The sequence below is a fragment of the Polistes dominula genome, unplaced genomic scaffold (genome assembly GCF_049000335.1).
Source record: "Polistes dominula isolate Pdom_NZ unplaced genomic scaffold, Pdom_raw_medaka contig_74, whole genome shotgun sequence".
Classification (NCBI taxonomy): domain Eukaryota; kingdom Metazoa; phylum Arthropoda; class Insecta; order Hymenoptera; family Vespidae; genus Polistes; species Polistes dominula.
In genome coordinates, this window is record NW_028300953.1 from 1,125,931 (window position 1) to 1,143,365 (window position 17,435).

General features: G+C 23.7%; 3 protein-coding genes across 3 annotated transcripts; all 3 read right to left on the minus strand.

The window, feature by feature from the left end:
- Positions 1-3,482: 3,482 nt before the first annotated feature.
- LOC107064448 (tetraspanin-7) lies at positions 3,483-6,751 on the minus strand. Its single transcript, XM_015317141.2, has 5 exons — positions 6,407-6,751; positions 4,788-4,976; positions 4,535-4,705; positions 4,130-4,255; positions 3,483-3,782 (listed from the first exon to the last, which is right to left on the minus strand). Exons 1-5 carry the CDS (start codon positions 6,482-6,484, stop codon positions 3,627-3,629), a joined length of 720 nt encoding a protein of 239 aa, XP_015172627.1. The 5' UTR covers positions 6,485-6,751; the 3' UTR covers positions 3,483-3,626.
- Positions 6,752-7,867: 1,116 nt separating this feature from the next.
- Positions 7,868-10,453, minus strand: LOC149032585 (uncharacterized). The gene is made up of 6 exons (XM_089172430.1): positions 10,058-10,453; positions 9,451-9,546; positions 9,095-9,282; positions 8,641-9,016; positions 8,156-8,526; positions 7,868-8,060 (listed from the first exon to the last, which is right to left on the minus strand). The coding sequence occupies exons 2-6, from the start codon at positions 9,537-9,539 to the stop codon at positions 7,981-7,983; spliced, it is 1,104 nt and encodes a 367-aa protein (XP_089028556.1). The 5' UTR covers positions 9,540-9,546; positions 10,058-10,453; the 3' UTR covers positions 7,868-7,980.
- Positions 10,454-13,624: 3,171 nt separating this feature from the next.
- On the minus strand, positions 13,625-15,013 carry LOC149032586 (uncharacterized). The gene is made up of 4 exons (XM_089172431.1): positions 14,901-15,013; positions 14,536-14,723; positions 14,101-14,455; positions 13,625-13,982 (listed from the first exon to the last, which is right to left on the minus strand). Exons 1-4 carry the CDS (start codon positions 14,987-14,989, stop codon positions 13,715-13,717), a joined length of 900 nt encoding a protein of 299 aa, XP_089028557.1. The 5' UTR covers positions 14,990-15,013; the 3' UTR covers positions 13,625-13,714.
- Between the last annotated feature and the right edge of the window lie 2,422 nt (positions 15,014-17,435).

The window sequence follows — 17,435 nt, forward strand, 5'->3', positions numbered from 1 at the left end:
TTTATTTAGTAATTAATATATAGAATAAAAAATTATATAATGAATTTTATTAATTAATAAATTATCTTTGTTTTATCAGTTTTACGTTCTTTCATTTAACGATTTTTAAATCGATCTGATTTTGAAAAAGTTTTCACCTCAAAAAAAGCCACAGCAACGCGTGGCCGGGGCACCCTAGTATATATATATATATATCGTTTAATATATTTTATACACATATACATACATAAACGTATGTATGTTTGAATGTGCGTGTATCTACGTGGATTGGTTGTAAAGTTTTGATTTTAAAATAAAAACAATATTTTTTCAAGTAAACTTGCTGTTACTTTTTCTTCAAAACAAAAGTGTTTTTTATGAGGTTTAAAACTTTACAATCTACCAACGTATTTGTGTGTGTGTGTGTGTGTTTGTGTGTAGTTAAAATCTGATATGTAAAAATGAAATATTTGATTAATTACTTGCACTTTATTTTGAAGATTTTTAATATAATAAAATTGATATCAAATTTTATGACAGATATTAAATAATTATCGAGATTATTATTATATATTTTCTCATCTCGTCGTCAATTTTGTTTCATAGTTACAATAAAAAAAAAAAAGGATTCTCAGAATATTATTTTTTAAAAGTAGAGACATTTGTTTGAAAAGCAGAGTTTACATTTATCATACGAATATGACAAAGATCGTTTGGAATACTTTTGTAATATTTATTTAATTTTTGTTTTTTTTTGTTTTTTATAGTTTTTATATATGTAGAAACACATAAAGATGAGAAATTACATGCATTTGATAAAAGATTTGAAGGAAAAGGATAAATATTTCTTACGTATATACATATATCAATGTCATATTGAAAAATTCTTAATAATATTTAAAAAAAAAAAATATATAAATAAATAAATAAATAAGAAAATAATTACCAGCATCACGTTTTTATATCTTTGGTTTCATTTCTTTCATTTTGGTTCTTTCCTATCATCTTTCAAACGAAATATTTTTAAATATATTTTTAGGAACTTGAAAATGTTTTTGTAAATACATACATAGTTTTTATTCAAATGATATTGTTTTTTTTTTTTTTGGTTTTTGTTTTTTTTCTCAATATTAAACACATTTAAAGCGATACAATAAAACACGTTATAGAATGTCCCAAAAATATTATATATATAATATATATATATATTTATATTAATATACTCAAAGTTTTATATACGTCAACTTGGTTTTTCATTATAAAAATAAATTCCTCGAATAAAACATTAATAACATCACGCCTATTTTAATCACCATTTCTATGGTGATTGAAAATTAAAAATGTGTATTGATTAATCGTTAAATAAATTCAATTTTAAAAATATAATAATCATATAGAAATATTTGCAATATTAATCAAATTATAAGAATGTTTATTTTGTTTTTTATTTCTATGTGATTTAACCCTTTGCAGTTGAAGGTATTTGTTTTCTCATAGATTAACAAATCATCAAAGTTACACTTTGAAAATATGAATGAACACATGAAACACTTCAAACATTTTCTTATAACATAAATTAAAACAATTGTTCCTTAATTATTGTAAAAATGTTCTGCATTATGTTCTCAATGAAAAACAACTACAATTGTTTTTTTTTTTATTATACACATATCAATATGTTTTATGTTTTTGTTTTTATTGAATTGGTTTTGAGTAGTTGGTAATATGAGTAAAAAAAAAAACCTTTAAGTGCAAAGGGTTGATAATTCACTTCGATTTCGTTCAAATTTCTATTCTATCGTATTTTTTATTTTTACTGTTAAATATCTAACAGCACATATATATACATATATATGTAAATATATATGTATGTATGTGTATATATATATATATTTATATAAGCGATATATCTGAAACGTCATATTGACGAAAAAAAATATATTATATATATATATTTATTAAAATCGAAATTGTTCATAAAACTTTCCTTATACTCTGCCAGAAAGATAATGTAATGATTATTATTATTATTATTATTATTATTATTAATGTTATTGATATTAATTGATATCATTATAATAATAATTATTATTATTATTAGTGTATAAGTGATATAATAAAAATGAAAATATATATACATAGACATATTATATAATAGACACTTGTAATTTAATTGGAAGCAAATAGAATATATATGTATATATATATATCATGCTAAATAGATATAGAATTTACCTTTAATGTGATATCATTGATATCACATAACAGAAATACAGTAGGTAACGAAATACATTTGCATAGCTCATTTTCTTCAACTAATTCTATTCGAATTAGAAGAATATTGATAATGAATCTATTTAATAATTTTTTATAAACAATTTATATAAAAATGTAGATTTCGTTTGTTTCTAACCTCTAATCTCCAAAATAAAAAACTGTATCAATTGTTTGGAAATTTTGACACAACGTTGCATTCGCATACAGCTAGGTTTTTATTATACTTAAATTTATTTATAAAATAATTAATTAATTAATTTAAAAAAAAAGAATAAGATACAGGTACGTTCAATGCCATCTGTTGGACATTGATTTCGGTGAATGCGCGAAACATTTGAAAATAACCTATACTTTTTTTTCTTTTCTGTTTAATCAGATTGTTGAATGTTGATAGAAATCTCATAATGTTATAAACAAAAGTATAAGTTATAATAATGATGAAAGTTAAACTGTAAAAACAAATAAATATTTTGTATTTTTGTTTTGAATGGTAAAAACTTCGTGTACGGTAGAAATGTAACACTGAATTGTGTTACACAACGAGTTATGCAAATATTTGTTGTTTTTTTACTTACTGTATATTATATTACATTTACAATAAATCACAAAATAGTATTCGTATGCTTACAATCAATTTGAAACGATTGATATTTGTTTATAATACAATCATTTCAAATTATACAATATACACACAGAAACCTTTTTTTAAGATTATTAAATTTTTTAATTGAAATTGTAAGATTGATATATTAATTTGAAAATTGAATAATCTTAAAAATAAGTATCTGTGTATAGTAAAATTTTAATTTAAAATTAATAGCTACGAATAATTTAGTGGCTCATTGTATATGTATATATATATATATATATATATATAAATATGTGTATTTGAAAACTGATTTTGAATAAAATTGAATGAACTTTGTATATTAATGACTAATTGGTGTATTTAGATTCGTTTTTACGTTTGTCAAATATTTTGAAAATGTTTTACACAAAATCGAATGATTTCATGCATGTTAAGCTAATTTTCTAATATTGTTTTAGAAATATTATCGTTAATTATAATAATTTTATAGAAAAAAAAACTACTACTTGTTTTGCGTAATCAGATAATTGAAAATGATACAAAATTATTCAATTAAAAATTTTAAATCGCAATTTCGTTGCGATGATCATTTTGTAAATTCAGAAATTTCCATCTTACAAATAACTTGCATTCTTCCTTTCTTTTTTTTTTTGTAATTCATTCTTCATTCTAATTTTATACTTTCGTTATAATCTTCTTAGTCTCTCAATTTGTTTGTTTCTTTCTTTCTTCAATCTTGTCATTTTTATCGGATACAATTTTTCCTTAAACAATTCATGACCTAGGCAACCTGTTCGTATTTTGCTTTATTAATATTATTAGCCAAGCAACATGCTAAAAATACACCGATCAATGGGAAGAATGCAACCCCAATAGCCGTGCCAGCTACCAATCCAATATTACTGTTAATGAAACTTAATACAAGATTGTAACAACCCTATAATGCAAAATAGAAAAATAAGTTTTTATTATATTATATTATTTATAATTGAAAAATCTATTTATATGTATAGAGTGTCCCATAACTGGTGGTACAAACAAACGATAAAGGGTAACACTGTATTAAATAATTTAAATAAAAAAATATAGAATAACATTTGTTTATACAATCCTTCATATTTTGAGAAAATTAAGTTTGATAATAATTTGAATATTTCATTGAACTTAGCAATCCTGAGAACTAAAAACCCTATAATCAAGTCCCTTGTTCACTTGTACCACCAGTTATAGAACACCCTACTATTAATTAATTTAATTAATTTAATTAATTTGTTTAAACAATACCTCGGTATAAATGTTATCAGAAATTGATGTGTTACAATCCTCTTGTACTTTGCAACATGACATAGGAACATTTGGTGGATTCATATTGAACCAATCAGTATAATCTTTGCTTCCGCAGCAATGTAACTGCAATTAACAAAATAATATTTTAATATAAATTTAACCCTTAGAGTGCCATAGACGCATATATGCGGTTTGGTAAACATTATCAGAGTGGTCTATCAAAGCATATAAGTGTTTGTTAATATTAATGTAAAATTGTATTAAGAAAGAAAAACTTTAATCATTAAATTAGAATTTAGTTAATAATAAATCATTCAGTAGCTGCAAAACATTTTAGTTAAAAGTATTGATCAGTCAAAGGGTTAATTATTTTATTAATAATAAAAATATCAAATTACTTACGGTAGATTGCATGGTATCGATATGCGAACGTTTTTTCGGATCATGTGCATAAGCTGCTATGCTATCGTTTAATCCTTGTTCAAATCCTTCATTCAAGGACGTACGATAAGCATAAATCGAAGCACCAACACCAAGTTCCAGCAATGCTACCACCGCTAAGAAAGCTCCGTACTGTAAATTGTAAAACATAATGGAAAATTATCTCAACAATTCTTTTTTATTTTATTTTTTTTATATTTTTTTTTTTTCTTACCAAATAAAGTAAAGCAGGGTGTCCACGAGCTGTACAACAACACGCCAAAGTTGCTGCAAGTGCTAAAATTGCACCAAGACTTGCAAGAGCTAACAATGCTGTTCCACTTCCTTCATCATTGGTATTAACATAATCTTTTAATTGAACACGCATCCATATTCCGATACACAGCATCAGCATACCGGATGCCTATTTTTAAGCAAGAATAAAAAAAATATGAACAAAAATATACATTAAAAATAAGAAAAACTTATATTTCAATGATTTTTCAACGTAAATGTTTAAATACTGAGAAAATGTTAGTTTATGTTAATCCAATTTAACAATTTAAATATTGAACGCGTTAAGAGATAAATTCATTCAATATGGAATTTGTGATTTTAATTTTTTTTTTTTAATCAGAAATATTATAGGAATTTAAATAAAACGTTGAAATTAATTATCTTTCCTGTATCATAAGAAAAAAAAAAAAAGAATAAAAAACAACCAATACAGTTTAATTACAGTGACAAACAATATCAATTTGTTTGCTGGTTTGATTCGAGAACAATTGACAATGATACGTTTGTCTTGTTTCTTGTGACATCATTTTGATTCGTATTTCTTTATTCTGATCGATTAATTGACCGTAATACAAATAAGTTTAGAATCAACTAGTGTCTCGGACACGTCGACAGGTAGATTAAAGGGTCACACGGAATTGCGAACTGTTGCGCAACAGTTGGCTTTAATCCAATTTTTTTCTAATTTTATTAACAAATTGTAATAATTTATAAATTAAAAGTAGCCTAAATTCTAATGATTAAAACATCAAATCTAATTTTGTCAATATAATAATAAAATTATTTAATTATCTAATTTTATTGTACAAATATTTGACAAAATATTTAATTTTAAAATATTTTTTATTAAACTTTTAATAAACTAAAAATTCTAATGATTAGACATAAAATTTAATTTTGTTAATAAAATAATAAAATAATGTAAAAATTATCTAATTTTATTGTACAAATATTTGACCAAAATAATATTTTTTTTTTTTTTTTTAATTAATTAATATTTGAACTTTAAAATATTTTTATTAAATTTTATTAAATCATTTTTAAATAAAATAATTTCATTAGAATTTTATATATTAAATTTGAACATATTTAAAAAAAAATTGTTATTAATATTAGAAACGTATTTTGTAGATTTTATGTTGGTATTATTAGAATATAAATATTTTTTGTTGTTATTTAATATAATTCCGTGTGATACTAATTTTTAATTATTCAAATATTATTTTATAATATACAATTATATTTTAAAAAATTGCATAATATAATATAGTATAAAATAATAATACAAAAATCTATAATTTTATCTAAACACACACTATAATATATACTACTATGTATAACATATTTTCATAAAAAAAAAAAATTATACAAAACAATCTACTTAACATTAACTAAACACCAACTTATGCAATTATAAAATGACCAACCATCCGTTCCTTCAAAAAAATTTAAAACATAGAAAATTTCTGAAAAATACATAATCTATATCTCAAAAGATAAAATCTCATCTGGAAAAAGATTGAAATATTGAAATATTGAAATAATCATTTCTCTTACCCAAAATACAAAATTAAATAATATAAGGAGTGTCTTCATGCAAGCCATCGTGGCAACAGTTTCCAATCTTATGCTCATCTTTTTCTTCTAAATTATCTTCTTTCACCTCCTCTTCCTCCTTCCTCCTCCTCCTTATCTTCTTCACAAACTTCTTAACTTGAGTTTGATTTTATCCAAAAATTTATCTACTCCTTTATTAGTTTGTATTATTTTTTTGTTAGATTGATTCTTTTTTATTTGAAGTTTTATTACCAAGCCAATGTAAAATATGACACGTCACGTTCTGCGAACCGAACTGAACTCCTCAACTCGAGTCAACTGAACATACACACTTGGTTCACCTTTTCGTTGTACAGTAGTAGTAGTAGTAATAGTAGTAGTAGTAGTAGTAGTAGGGAATACTTCTCACTAACAAAAGTTAGGATCGATTCTAGTCGCAATTCCACCCTCTTCACTCCTCCACCCGGAGTTCATCCAATCCTTTAAGTTAGATTACGAGCATGCGCAATTTCAATCTTACATAATAATTTTCACATATTTTAACGAACATATGCCACCGTTGTTTATACATCTTTTTTTTGTTTTGTTTAATCCTGTATATTATTTTATTATTATTTTTTTTTAAATTCATATATTATTATTATTTTTATTTTAAAAAATAAGATTTAATTCTATTAGTCTTCATATCTTGTTTAGAATTCAAATAGTATCATGATTATTATTATTATTATTGTTATTGTTGTTTTAAAATATAAGATATCATTTTATTAGTCTTCATATTTCTTTAGGATTCAAATATTATTATTATTTTTTTTATTGTTATTAATTTTAGTTTAAAAAATAAAACTTTTATATTTAAATTCAAACTTTCAATCGATCTCATTGATGTTTTTATTATTTTCTTGTTTCAGAATCAAATTTTTGTTTTGTTTGGTTTTTTTTTTTTAATTTTGTACTTTTGTAAAGTAAGATAGATATTTTGTTTTTTATTTATTTTTTTTTTTTTTTTAGGGTTAGAAAGTATACATTTTATTTTGTTATTGAAAGAGGAAGATGATATTGATATGATGTTTAAGATAAAACTTATAAAGTTGTGTTTGAAAAAGATGGGAAAGGTTATTCTTCATGGATAAACTATAATATATCGATCATTTTCTCTTCACCTTTTATAACTTTTATTTTGAGCGATGTTTAATTGGTTGATCGGATAACGATAGCTAGAAGTATAGTAAACTTAGTGTCATCTCAACTAACACGTAATAAAAAGTAAATAATAAAAAATCGTAGAAGTATTCTATGCCATATATAATAATTAACGAAAATTTAAATATAAATATGGAATAAAAATTGTTATTTATTAAAACGTGGATTAAAAATTAATATGTGTAGGTATAAAATTAATACTATGATATATTTATTTTCTTATCGCAAATATAATATATTATTAACATAGTTGTTTGAAAATTTACATATAGCTATAATACTTTATTTAACTGTTGTTTAGACTAGAAATATTATTTTTGTTTTTATTGTTATTATGTTTTGACAAAATTTACACAATTTGTACGAATTTATTAGTTATATGTAAATAATAAAAAAGTTGTAACATTATTACCTACGTGAGGTTCGATATCTATCAAATACTTATTAAATTCTGAAATAAAATTTATATTAACATAAATTATAAAAAAACTATATAAATATTAAAGCATTCTATTTTTTTTTTTTTTCAATAAAAATTTTACAAACCTTGATAATTCTTTGCACCAAAAGGTCTTCCACTAAAAATATGGGCCAATGTTACTTCAGGGAAATTTTGTTTGAATGCAGTTGATTCTATTTCATGAAAATCTTTATAACGTGTTACAGATGTGCACATAAAAGCTATCGAGTATTTTTTTAAATTTATTTCATTTTTCAAATCTTCAAATTTCTTTTGTATTATTTCCTTGGTATTACAATCTTCATTTAAAATTAAAAACTTGGCTACTAAATCTATGTTACTTATAAAGATTTGTAAAATATCCGAATCATATTGTTGTTTTAATATGCTAAATGTTGTAGAAAATACGTCAAGTGATTCTAATGTACATCCCCAAATAGGACCAGCATATGGATACCTGTGTGAAAAAACAAAATACGAATTTTTTTTGTTAGAAATATGTTAAGAAATACAAATATTAATTTTATTTATATAATAGAAATATTTCTATCTCAAATATATAATATATTACCAAGTTGAAAATCGTGCAATTATATCTTTTAAAGCAGGTATTTCGGAATATGTGCAAAATAAAATTGTACAAAAGGATGGTGTTGATACTCCTTCATAAATATATTTTTCGGAACAAAATAAATCTAATCCATTATGAGTTTCGACATAGGAATTAGTAAGTTGTATTTTATCTAGGGATTGTTTTCCTTGTGTGGAATCTACAGAAGTACGTTTCGAAATTGGTATACTAGGTCTTATGACAAAATTTAAAGCATCTATTTTGAGATGACATGTGAAAGGAATTAAAACCGTCCAAACTGTATTAACATCTTCAAAAATATTTCTTTTCAATTCTGCCAAAATGCAATGTACTGGTAGGACCTTACAAATATGTCCTTAAACAATATTCAATTAATCTTTTACAAAATAATAATCCTTTTATTTAAATATCATCACATAAAAATCATTCTTACCTATTGCTATATCAGAATTGCAATTCTTGTTTGTAAAAATAAAAAGTAATAACGGTCTCATATCGGTAGAAAAAAATACGTGTTCATTTTTAGCAACTGCCCTGTTGTAATGATTTATTATTATTTCTTGTGTAACAAGCCTAGGACCTTTTCTTTCAGTTTCTTCATCAATAAGTTGAAACCAAGACCTAACGTGTCAATAAAAATCTTGGATATATTTATACAATTCCTAATACATTCAAATACACTTATCGTTAGTTTATTAAAAGACCAATAATTAAACAGAAATTTTATTAAATATAATAATGTTATCAAACAAGATATAATTAATAATAAAATATTTCTTTTAAATGTACTTGCAAGTTGAAGACGCAACTCTCAAGTCGTCGTTGTTTAAATAATTAACAACTAAACGCATAGCATCATCACGTACGTTGTACTCCATTGTTTACCTTTAATGATTAATATAATAGAATGTAATATTTCTCGATGAATTATTCGGTTTTATTATCAAAAAAAAAAAATAAATTTGTTGGTAGAGGATAGATCTGATAATATTCTGCAGAAATTGTTATTATACAAGAAATTAAAACACACACAAACTTTTATGTACAATGTGTAAGCTTGAATATCAGGATTGTACAAAATTTTGATTTAACTGTATTATTATCAGTATTATAACGTATTATTAATTATTTTAAGTATTATTGTATTATAAATATATAATATTATGGTTATACCTTAACTTTGAATCACTAATTCTTGTCATTAAAAGTCAAACATTGTGAGAATTAATGTTAAATCGTTTTGTTACTTCTCAGTTCATTAAAAAGCACACCATATACAAAAAGGTTAACGTTTTTAACTAGATTTAATTTGTTGTTAATTTTATGTAAATATACGAATATTAGACAAAGTAGGGTAACACTTTTTCTTCATTTAAAAAAAATATTATTTACATACCACTCGTTTTAACGTAGTCTTTAAACAATAATTGTTTGAATTTTGATCAATCAATTTTAAATTTCTGCGAAGAGATCAAAGTAACTTAACTGCAATACTTATTGTTTTTATACTAAACACATGGCCTATCTACACACTTACTTAGGTTTTTGAGATACTGTTTAATAGTTTATTAAAGACTTTGGCAATGTTATGGAAACAAGAACTCGTTTAAATAGTCGGAATTGGAATCATCCGGTTATAATCTAATTTGTCAGGTAGATTTTCCTTATTTGAAATTTATTATTTACATAAATTTACTCAGCACTTGACCTTTTATATTTTTGTTTATATGATGCTAATCGAAATCTAACATGACGCACTACGGTTACTAGTATAAACTACAGTTTATGTTCTCAACAGAATTATTTATAAATTTCTAGTAATTAAATCAAATGGTTTATGCTATCAGAATAATTTAAATTCGACAAAATGTACTTTAGAAAATATATTTCACAACACCATATTTTTTTCAACATAAATAAAATGTTTAAACATGGAATAAATTATTATGTTTGAGAATAAAAATTATCATATATTATATTTATTTTCTTATCGCAGACACAATAAATTATTACAATTTTGTTTTTATTGTTATTATATTTTGACAAAATTGACACAATTTATATGAATTCATTAATAATAAGAAAATATTAATAAAGTTGTAACATTAATTGTTTCGAGTGGTTTGATATTCTTCAAATACGTATAAAATTCTGAAATAAAAGTCATATAAAAATTGTTCAAATTTTTTTATATTTTTATGCAAAAATTTAATATTAACGCATTCTATTTTTTTTTTCTAATAATAATTTTTCAAACCTTCGAGATTCTGTGCTAAGAATGGTCTTCTACTGAAAATATGAGCCAATTTTACTTCAGGGAACATTTCTTTGAATGCATTTGCTTCTATTTCATAGAAATCTTTATAACGTGCAACAGATGTGCACATAAAAGCTATCATGTTGTTATTGTAACCTACTGCACTTTTAAAATCTTTAAATTTCTTTTGAATTTTTTCCTTGGTATTACAATGCTCATTTAAAATTAAAAGCTTAGTTACAAAGTCTATGCCAGTTAAATAAATTTGTATACAATTTACTTGAAAAGATTCTGGTCCTTTGTACAATGTATTGCGAAATACCTGAGCAGAATTTATTGTACATCCCCAAATAGGACCATCTGATGGATACCTATGTAAAAACACAAGATATGAATTTTTTTATAGATATGTTACGAATACAAATATTATTTTTATTTATTTAATAGAAAAATTTCTATCAAATATATATTACCAATTTGTTAAATGTTCAATTATCTCTTTTAACTCAGGAATATCGGAATATGTGCAAAATAAAAGTAAAATAAAGTCGATGAAAAGTGGGTCAGAAGTCATCATACGGTGCCAATCTGACAGTTCATGTAATTGTCGGAAATATCTAGGCACGTAACTTGGTCTTCCTCTTCTTTTGAGATCTAACCATCGTAATTTCGGAGCTGGAACCTCACATTTTGTGACAAAATATAAAGTATTTATAGTGAAAAAATATGAAGGAGGGAATATAACCGTCCAAACTGTATTAACATCTTCAAAAATATCTCTTTTCAATTCTACCAAAATGCAATCAATTGGATTGAGCTTAGACGTATGTCCTTAAAGAAAATTTTCAAATAATCTTTTACAAAATAATAATTCTGTTATTTAATTATCACGTCAAAATCATTCTTACTTTTGGCTATAACAGAATTGCAATTTTTGTTGGTAATACATAAAAGTAATAACGGTCTCATATCAGTAGAAACAAATACGTGTTCATTTTTAGCAACTGCCCTGTTGTAACGATTTATTATTATTTCTTGTGTAACAACCTCAGGACCTTTTATGTGGGTCTCATCATAAAAAATTTGATACCAAGAGCTAAAGTGTCAAAAACAAATCATTAATATGTTTATACAATTCTTAATACATGTAAATACATTTATCGTTAATTTATTAAATGACCATTAATTAAACGTAAATATGATTAAATATGATTATATTATCAGACACAAGATATTATTAATAATAAAATATATTTTTTAAATATACCTGCAAGTTAAACGCACATTTCTCAAATCCTCGTAGTTTAAATACTTAACAACTAAACGCATAGCATCATCACGTACGTTGTACTCCATTTTTTATCTATAATCTCTAGGTCTAGTATAAAATTAATAATATTCTGCAGAAATTGTTATTAAAAGAAAGGAACACACTCACAAACTTTTATGTTTAATGTGTAAGCTTGAATATCAGGGTTCCAGAAAATTTTGTTAAACTGTATTATTATCAGTATTATAACGTATTAATAATTATTTTGAGTAATATTATATTATAACTGTATAATACTATAGTTTTCTTAACTTTGAATAACTAATTTTTCTCATAAAAAATCAAACAACATGAGAATGATTGGTTAATCGTTTGATTACTTCTCTATTCATTAAAAATCACACCATATGCAAAAACGTTAACTCTACTTACTAAATTTAATTTGTCATTGTTTGTATATAAATATAAAAATATTAGAAAAAGTAGGACAATACTTTATCTTCATTTAAAAAATTATAATTTACATACCACACGTATAAACACAGTTTTTAAACAATAATTGTTTGAGTTTTGATCAATCAGTTTTGAATGTCTTTAATGAAATCGTAAAGTAACATAATTTTAAAGTAACTTTACTACAGTACTTATTATTTTTATACTAAAGATGTTGCTTATCTACACAATTACTTTTAGGTTGTTGAGATTTTGTTTAATAGTTTATCAAAGGCTTTGGTAATGTTATAGAAAATAGAACTCATTTAAATGTTTGAAATTTGTATCTTGTGTATTTATAATCCAATTCGGTAGGTTTTGTTTTTACTACACTTATTATTTACATAAGTTTACTCAGTACTTGAACTTTTATATTTTTGTTTATATGATGCTAATCGAAGTCTAACACGACGCACTACGGTTACTAGTTTAAACTACAGTTTATGTTCTCAACAGAATTATTTATAAATTTCTAATAATAAAATCAAATGGTTTATGCCATCAGAATTATTTAAATTCAACAAAATGTACTTTAGAAAATATATTTCACATCATCTGTTATTATTCGACCTATTTTTTTCAACATAAATGAAATGATTAAACATGGAATAAATAAATATGTGTAAATATGAAAATTATCATATAATATATTTATTTTCTTATAGCAAACACAATATATTATTACATATTTGTTTTTATTGTTATTATATTTTGACCAAATTTATACAATTTGTACGAATTTATTGGTTATATGTAAATAATAAAAAAGTTGTAACATTATTACCTACGTGAGGTTCGATATCTATCAAATACTTATTAAATTCTGAAATAAAATTTATATAAAAATCGTTTATATTTTTTTATATTTTTATGAAAGAATTAATTAATAACGGATTCTATTAATTTTTTTCTAATAAAAATTTTACAAACCGTTGAAATTTGTTGCTCCGAATGGTCTTCTACTAAAAATATGAGCCAATGGTACTCCAGGAAAAATTTCTTGGAATGCTGTTGATTCTATTGGATAGAAATCTTTATAACGTGCAACAGATGTGCACATAAAAGCTATTGAGTATCTTTTTTAAATTTATTTTTCTTTTCAAATCTTGAAATTCATTTTGAATTTTTTCTTTGGTATTATAATAATCATCGAAAATTAAAAGCTTAGTTAAAAATTCATTGGCAGTTATAAAGATATGTACAATATCGAACTCTTGAAGTTGTTTTTTTTTGTAATATGTTTTACATAATGCTTGAACTGATTCTAATGTACATCCCCAAATAGGACCAGTATATGGATACCTATGTAAAAAAAAACAAAATACGAATTTTTTTAGTAATATGGTATGGATACAAATATTAATTTTATTTACATAATAGAATATTTTCTATCAAATATATATATATATATATATATTACCAAGATGAAAATTGTGCAATTATATTCTTCAAAGCAGGTATTTGGGAATATGTGCAAAATAAAATTGTAAAAAAATTTGGTATTGATTGTCCTCGATAAATATATGTTTCGGAACAAAATTTATCTAATCCAATATGAGTTTCGACAAAAAAATGAACACCTTTATCCATAGAGATATTTAGAAAAGAACTTTCCGGAACTGGCTGATTAGATCTTGTGACAAAATTTAAAATATCTATGTAGAGATGAAATGAAGAAGGGATTAAAATCGTCCAAACTGTATTAACATCTTCAAAAATATTTCTTTTCAATTGTGCCAAAATGCAATGCATTGGTCGGAGCTGACAAATATATCCTTAAAAAAATGTTCAATTAATCTTTATACAAAATAATAATCCTTTTATATTTTATTATCACGTAAAAAAACATTCTTACTTTTTACTACATCAGAATTGCAATTTTTATTAGTAAAACATATTAGTATAAACGGTCTCATATCAGTAGAAAAAAATACGAGTTCATCTTTAGCAACAGCCCTGTTGTAACGATTTATTATTACTTCCTGTCGAAAAATCTTAGGATCTCTTATACTGATTTGTTCAAAAATAAGTTCAGTCCAAGACCTAAGGTGTCAAAAAAAAAAAAATCATTGATATATTTATACAATTCTTAATACATGTAAATACATTTATCGTTAGTTCATTAAATGACCATTAATTAAACGTAAATATCATTAAATATGATTATATATTATCAGACACAAGATATTATTAATAATAAAATATATTTTTTAAATATACCTGCAAGCTAAACACGCATTTTTCAAATCCTCGCCGTTTAAATATCGAATAACTAAACGCATAGCATCATCACGTAGGTTGTACTCCATTTTTGATCTATAATATTTAATAAAATACAGTGAAATATTTCTTGATGAATTATTCAGTTTTATTATCGAAAAAAATCAATCTCTAAGTCTAGTATAAAATTAATAATATTCTACAGAAATTTTTATTACAAGAAATGAACACACACATATAAATTCTAATGTAGAATGTGTATACCTAAATATCAGAATTGTACAAATTTTGGATATTTAACTGTATTATTTAAAGTATTAGATTAATACAGTTATTAACTGATCTTTAGAAGGTCACCTATTATAATATTATAGTAAACGTCACTTTGAATTGCTAATTTTTTTCATTAAAAGTAAAACAATGTAAGAATGTTTGGTAAACCGTCTGATTACTTTTTAATTGATTAAAAAGAACACCATATACAAAAACGTTAACTCTATTTACTAAATTTTATTTGTTATTGATTGTTTATATATAAAAGTATTATACAAACAAAGGCAAAACTTTTTCGTTAGTTAAAAGAATAATTTTTACATACCACTCTTTTCAACAAAGTCTTTAAACAATATTTGTGTGAGTTGTAATCAATCAGTTTTGAATTTCTTCAAAAAATTCATAAAATACCAGTATTCTAAGTTAACTTTACTGCAATACTTATTATTTCTCTACTAAGGACGTTGCTTAACTAGACAATTACTTAGACTTTTGAGATTTTGTTTTATAACTTATTTTAATCTTCGATAATATTATGGGATAGAGAAGTAATCTTAATGGTTGGAATTTGTATTCTGTATTTATAATCCAATTCGGTAGGTTTTGTTTTTACTACATTTATTATTTACATAAATTAACACAGTACTTGTCCTATAATATTTTTGTTTAGATGATGCTAATCGAAGTTTAATACAACCTAGTACGGTTACTAGTATAAACTACAGTTTATGTTCTCAACAGAATTATTTATAAATTTCTAATAATTAAATCAAATGGTTCATGCTATCAAAATAATTTAAATTCAACAAAATGTACTTTAGATTATATATTTCACATCATCTTTTATTATACGACCTATTTTTTTCAACACAAATAAAATAATTAAACATGGAATAAATAAAAATGTATGATTATAAAAATTATCATATAATATATTTATTTTTTTATCACAAACACAATATATTATTACATTTTTGTTTTTATTGTTATTATATTTTGACAAAATTTAATGTTTATATGAATTGATTAGTTATATGTAATTAGTAAAAATGTTGTAACATTGTTACCTATGTGCGGTTTTATATTTTCCAAATATTTATTAAATTCTGAAATTAAAGTATATATAAAAATCGTTTTTTTTTTCTTTATTTGTATGAAAGAAGAAAATATTAACACTTAGCCGACCGATCGAATTATAATATTCTTTGAAAAACCACAAAATGGACGAAAAAAGCAGTGCTTTACTTTTTAAATGTTGCTCTTACAGTTCGCTGCAGTGCGCGTGGTTGGCTAAATGTTAACGCATTTTCTATTTTGTTTTATTTTGCTAATAAAAATTGTACAAACCGTAGAAATTCCTTGCACCAAATGGTCTTCTACTAAAAATATGAGCCAATGTTACTTGAGGAAAAATTCGTTTGAATGCAGCTGATTCTATTTCATAAAAATCATGAAAACGTGTTACAGATGTGCACATAAATGCTATAGAATATTTTCTCAAATGTGTTATTCTTTTCAAATCATGAAACTTCTTTTGAATTTTTTCCTTGGTATTACAATGTTCATTTAAAACTAAAAGATGAGTTAACATGTCTTTGCCACTTAGATAAATTTGTACACAATTTGCCTGTATAGATTCTGGTCCTTTTTTCAATGTATTACGACATACCTCAGCTGAATTTAATGTACATCCCCAAATAGGTCCAACTAATGGATGCCTATGTAAAAAAAAACAAACAAAAACAAAAACAAAATACGAATTTTTTTCGAAATATTTTATGAATATAAATATTCACATATTACCAATATGATAATTGTTTAATTATATCCTTTAAATCAGGTATATCGGAATATGTGCAAAATAAAACTAATCCCAATTTTCTGTATAGTGTGCGAAAGATCATTGTGTCGTACCAATGTGACAATTCACCTAATTGTCGGAAATATTCAGGATAGTAAATTAATCGTCCTCCTCCCATGAAATCTATCCAACGATATGTCGGAATTGGCATTCTACATTTAGTGACAAAATTTAATGTATCTATTCTGAGATTACGTGAAGAAGGTAATAAAATCGTCCAAACTGTATTAACATCTTCCAAAAGATTTCTTTTCAATTCTACCAAAATGCAATGATTTGGTCGTTGCTGAACAACATGTCCTTGAAAAATGATCAATTGATCTTTTACAAAAAAAATAATTATCACTTAAAAATCGTTCTTACTTTCTGCTATAACAGAATTGCAATCCTTGTTGGTAAAA

What these genes read in the sequence shown, in the direction of transcription:
- LOC107064448 (XM_015317141.2), bottom strand. Translation starts at nt 6,484, where the DNA reads ATGAGCATAAGATTGGAAACTGTTGCCACGATGGCTTGCATGAAGACA. An exon ending in TATTTAATTTTGTATTTTGG is followed by an intron (nt 4,977 to 6,406) that starts GTAAGAGAAATG and finishes GCTTAAAAATAG; the next exon opens with GCATCCGGTATGCTGATGCT. An exon ending in ACCCTGCTTTACTTTATTTG is followed by an intron (nt 4,706 to 4,787) that starts GTAAGAAAAAAA and finishes TACAATTTACAG; the next exon opens with TACGGAGCTTTCTTAGCGGT.
- LOC149032585 (XM_089172430.1), bottom strand. Translation starts at nt 9,539, where the DNA reads ATGGAGTACAACGTACGTGATGATGCTATGCGTTTAGTTGTTAATTAT. An exon ending in ATTGCACGATTTTCAACTTG is followed by an intron (nt 8,527 to 8,640) that starts GTAATATATTAT and finishes TTTTTCACACAG; the next exon opens with GTATCCATATGCTGGTCCTA. An exon ending in TGGTGCAAAGAATTATCAAG is followed by an intron (nt 8,061 to 8,155) that starts GTTTGTAAAATT and finishes ATTTTATTTCAG; the next exon opens with AATTTAATAAGTATTTGATA.
- LOC149032586 (XM_089172431.1), bottom strand. Translation starts at nt 14,989, where the DNA reads ATGGAGTACAACCTACGTGATGATGCTATGCGTTTAGTTATTCGATAT. An exon ending in AATGCGTGTTTAGCTTGCAG is followed by an intron (nt 14,724 to 14,900) that starts GTATATTTAAAA and finishes TTGACACCTTAG; the next exon opens with GTCTTGGACTGAACTTATTT. An exon ending in CAATTCTGATGTAGTAAAAA is followed by an intron (nt 14,456 to 14,535) that starts GTAAGAATGTTT and finishes CATTTTTTTAAG; the next exon opens with GATATATTTGTCAGCTCCGA.